At 42.5% G+C, this 4,995-nt stretch overlaps 1 protein-coding gene across 1 annotated transcript; it reads right to left on the minus strand.

The window, feature by feature from the left end:
* bmp10 (bone morphogenetic protein 10) lies at positions 1-4,995 on the minus strand. Its single transcript, XM_053654280.1, has 2 exons — positions 4,106-4,995; positions 1-3,770 (listed from the first exon to the last, which is right to left on the minus strand). Exons 1-2 carry the CDS (start codon positions 4,488-4,490, stop codon positions 2,737-2,739), a joined length of 1,419 nt encoding a protein of 472 aa, XP_053510255.1. The 5' UTR covers positions 4,491-4,995; the 3' UTR covers positions 1-2,736.

Below are 4,995 nucleotides of genomic sequence, written 5' to 3' on the forward strand. Positions count from 1 at the left end.
AGCGTTTTACAGAATTAGCGAAGCAGAATGTGGTGTATATAAATCCGACGAAGGACATCGTTTATTCAGTACAACTTCAAATCATTTGTACATATATAATGTTTTTTATTATTATTATTTATTTACACATATTGCTATACATACTTACATAAATGACAAAATAAAAATTAATAAATTAATTTCAATAAATAGGCTTTTTTTTTCTTTTCTTTTCTTCATAAAGCAGCAGTATGGAAGACCATATTTCAGGAGTTCAGTGATGCGGATAAAGTTTTGCATAATCCATGGTCAATCATATTTGTAGCTCTAAAGGCAATGGAAACAGTCCCTGTTTCTCACATTTGCGTTAAAGAGACTCAGAATTGAGTGAAATCTTCATCAGCGTGGACAATAAGCAAACCCTCTGGGGAAAAATACATTTCCACATTCATTTAACACTTCAATCAAACATGATTAGCAGTGAGTGGAACTGGAATTGCTGATTAGCATAAGCTGTCTGTTAAAATAGACATTAGCTATATGTGTATACATGCCACTGGTTCCTTTCAAGGGTTTCTTCCACATACTGTCTCAGGGAGTTCTTTCCTCAACACTTTTTTTTCTTTGCTTAAGGATCTAGATCTAGATCTGGATTTCTATCCATTTGCTTAGTGACAGTGTGTATTTTTAAAAGAGCTAAACAAATAAAAGTTGATGCATTATACAGCTAGTAGCTAATATAATCATGTGTTTCTTGTTGACAAAAAAAAAGTCCTTTTACCCCAAAGCTAGCAGCTAGCTGTGTTCAAAAGATCATGCTAATCATTTCTCAATGCGTTTTCTTTTTCTTTTTCTTTTTTTGATTGTTGGTTCCTTGATTTGTGAAGAAATTCAACAGGGGTAGAATGCGGTTCGAAAAAGAAACCAAACTGTACCACGGCTTGTCACTATGGTGGGACCCTCAAGGCTACGTCCTACGTACTAAATTCGGAATACGTTTAAATCTCATTTAAGGTACAAGCATGGTCCTTAAGGTATAATTATACCCCTTAAATAAGTGAAAGTCTTAAAGGTATTGTGTTTTAAAGGTGTATTTAGTAAGAAAAAATACATACTTCACTTCCTCAGGTGAAATGTACCAACGACATACCCTTGAAGCTCACCACCTCAATCATGAGCAAACATACAGTTTAGTAATTTTTAAAAAAAATATATATATATAATAGCAAGGATGGACTGTGAGCCAGTGTCCATGGACAGTAATTCCTTCCCGTCAGACCAGATTAGGGTCAGGGAGTTGAAGTAACGTTTAAGCCCAGTGGAATCTTGACAGCCCTAGTTGCTTGAAATGGTCACTTGCATGTTTCTCAGCTCCAACACCTTCTTATCATGGACTGCTCAAGGCCTGGGAGCTTAGCTCTCACGGCATGCAAGGCAACAGAATGCAGATAACCCTATAACCTCTACCCCTCCACCTCACACCCACCAGCACTCTTATGATGCAGTCTGCCATGCCTTGGACATTGGAAAGAGCGTGCAACTTCCTCCATCTTCTGTTCTTCTGCTCCTTTCTTGGGCCTGATAGTACAGTTGGTGATCCAAAGCTTTGCTTTGCAAACTACACAGTATTGCGGTAAGGCATGAAGATACAAACTATTAAAAGATGCAAAACATAAATAGAATTTTAAAGTTCATGAATCTGACTGACCATGTGCGCATTAAACAGAGGAACGTTCTTGGAACTGAGTTTAGGCATCTAAATAGCGATCGCTGTCTGATACCTGGACAAGGTCCATACATTTTGCATGTCCAGAATGACCAGAGGGTGTCCATGCAAAACAAAAACAGGAATACTGCTCATTTTTTCTCATTGACCGGTAGACCATCTCACGCTAGATCATTCTGGTTAGTTTCACACATTTCCGTTCCTCAAAGACTTCCCAGATAACCAATACTGCTTTGCCTTGGATGGTTCATATCAAATGCTTGCAGTTACGCAGGAAGTTGTGTATTGACACAGGACAGAGAAGGATGTAGATACGATGCTACAGAGACTGGATGCTGGGGGTTTCCATGGGGAGTGACTTTACAGTTTTTTTAGAGTTCACAGGCCCCCCCAAAACCAGTGTTCTATGTTTCTGAGCGACCTCCTTAGACAAAGAACTTTGTTGATGTAAAATGGAGTCGCCATTGAAAAGGCCAGGAGTGTATCTTTGGTACGAGTAGTTCAGGTCAACTATCACACCCAGAAAACATCAAAATACAATGCAACACCCCGACAGTTTTCTGACTATGGCTGTAGTCATCTTGAGGAAGTTGATTTAGTGGTTTGTTGTATTGTTTTCCCCTCAGTCTGGAATTAGTGATTCAGAGACTGATAAGAGGGTTGTTATGAGTTGTACATTTGGCCTTCGAATCCTTCTCTTTTTATTGAAATGAACCTCAAGCAAACTCTCACCGAAGGCAATGTCTATACAGAAGCACTAATATTTTTTTTTCTTCTTTTTAGACTTCTTTCTTTTCTACTGTCCCTTTTGAAAAAGTTAAATATGAAAGCATCACCAGATCCTAAAGGTCTTAAAGTTTCTTGATGTTACGTTAAGAAAGAACAGCCCTTTAACTGTGGGACTTCTTATGTCTTGATTTTATCCTGTTGACCTGGAACTGCAGTCTCTTTTCCTCCAAGACATAGAAATGTATCCATTTCTCAGTGTCCTTTACCAAACCTTAAAACTTCCCCACCAAATGCTTTTCGGACTATCTGCAACCACACTCTGCCACTACCATGCCTTCAAACTTGTACTGGTAGGTGACCACACCTGCATCATCCAGGTAGAGAAGCGATATGGGGTCAAGCTTTGTGGGGACACAGCAAGCCTTGGAAACAGTCTTTGGACTTTTAAGGCTGACCAAAGTCTGCACAATGGCATGCTTGGTTGGAGTGACATGTTTGGTTAGGGGGTACGTGCAGACTCCTGTGCATTCATATGCCTCATAGCCCTGAGGTTCTAAGATCCAAGAGTCCCAACCAATGTCCTTAAAATCGACGTATAGGGAACTCTTCTTGCACTGGTTTCCCTTTGCGTTCCTTCGAATCCTGGAGGCTGTGTCATAAATGAGGTTGGAACGCATCTGCAGGAGAGCTTCTTCATCTGGTTCCTCTTCTTTGCTATCTCCTTCTTGTTCCATACTCCTTAGGTCCCCCCAGAGATCCATGAGTTCCATCCCCAGGTTGTCATTCGGACCCATGTCAGGCATTTCATGCTTGATCATCTCATTCAACTCCTGTTTTTCTCCTCTGTGATCCGTGCTCTGGTCATTGGAGAAAACAATTATCAGAGGTTTGTGCCTCTCTTCTGGACTGGTATCGATTTCCATGTCCCCCCGTGTGGCAGGACCTTCAATCTCTGACACATTCTGTGAGTTTAAACTTGCAATATGAACCTCCAGTCTGTGGGTGTTGCCGTAATCGGACCTGCGCCAGTGTTGCATGGCAACGGTCATGTCAAAAGTCTCCCAGCCGTTGTCCGTGCCATAAACCTGCCGTGATGCCAACTCCACTAGCTGCGTCGGTTCCTCTTCTCCGTCTTTGGACCAACTGTCATTTCGTGGAATCACCTCATAAACTGTCACTGTCCGGTCGACGCCAGCATACAGACGCCTGTCGATCTGGACGAGGGTGTAGAGACGGAGCTCAGCAGCTATAACGCGCTCATGACTTGGGATGGAAATGTTGAAAAGAAGGGGGTGTCGTCTCATGCCGTCGGGACCCACGTTGCTTGGGCTGGACTCTGAGGAAGACAGTAACAACAGCTTTTATGCATGAGCCAAACCAGATTTAGGGCCTCAGATCATATAGAATCAACCACTGCACAAAAACTTGAACAAAACCATGAGACATAAAGAACTGCCTTTGGGTGTGGTCAACTGCTCAATCACACTCACTGAATTATTTTACTGTGTGTGTAGACAGATATAGACAGTGGTCACAAAATTCTTAATTGTGGTTTTTCAAAAAGGAAATACTTTCTTTAGAAACGTGGCAAATACCAGCAAAAATCAGTATTAATTCTTTGAAAGGAACAGGGGACTAAAGGCTTTACCAAACTAAATAAAACACACTTGCCTTCGTTTTTGAAGCTGCGTACAATGTTTGCAGATGGCATGGAAGTTCGGTCGTTAGCAAACCGGTTGTACAATTCCAGCATGTATTCCGGAGGCTGCACTCGGGGTGCGCCAGGCTGCATGGGGGGTCCGTGTCCTGACAGGTTGAAGGTCCGCAGGAACTGTCCCCGCAGGGTCTCCAGCAGATTTTGCATATCCACTTCACTGTCCTGCTCTAGAAGAGAAAGGTCCACAACCCCTCCACGGCCATCGTCAAGCCCAGGGGCAATTCTGTGCCTCTCTGGAGAACTGATGGGACTGGATTCCCCAGAGAAAAGCCCTGAAAGGAGCAGGAGGAAAGAGAAGCAACGCATGGAGGTGGTTGAGCAACCTTTGGCACCAGCCATGGTTAGGAGTGCATCAGCTGGAACCACGCTCCAATTTGAAAAAAGTCACGCAAAAAGGGAGTGAAATTGGTAGATTTCTTTGGTAGATCCTTGAAAGAAAAGCACTAAATCCAAGCCTTTTAAAAATTTTAATAGTTATGAATTATCCCTCTGGTTCAGGTGGATCCTGGCATTAGCAAGATGTGTTGAGTCCTGGAGTTGATCTGTAAGACCAGTAACTCTGTCCTGCTCTGGGCGTAGATGGACACCGGTTGCAGTTTTGTAATGCACCTATTCCAGATTTCAGGTATTTATTTCTCCACACGTCCTTCGATGTGGCTCTGAAGTCTGCAGAATTTGGTGTGAAAGACAGCTTCATTGAGTTTCACTGTGGCATCTCTTTTCTTCTTGTGTTTTCCTCTCTCTCACTCTCTCTCACTCCCTATCGCTTGCTTTCACTTGGTCCCTTATCTATAAGCTGGGAAGCTCTGCATTTTCACTGCCGATGGTCCCACTGTGTGTATGT

The sequence above is a fragment of the Ictalurus furcatus genome, chromosome 22 (genome assembly GCF_023375685.1).
Source record: "Ictalurus furcatus strain D&B chromosome 22, Billie_1.0, whole genome shotgun sequence".
NCBI lineage: Eukaryota > Metazoa > Chordata > Actinopteri > Siluriformes > Ictaluridae > Ictalurus > Ictalurus furcatus.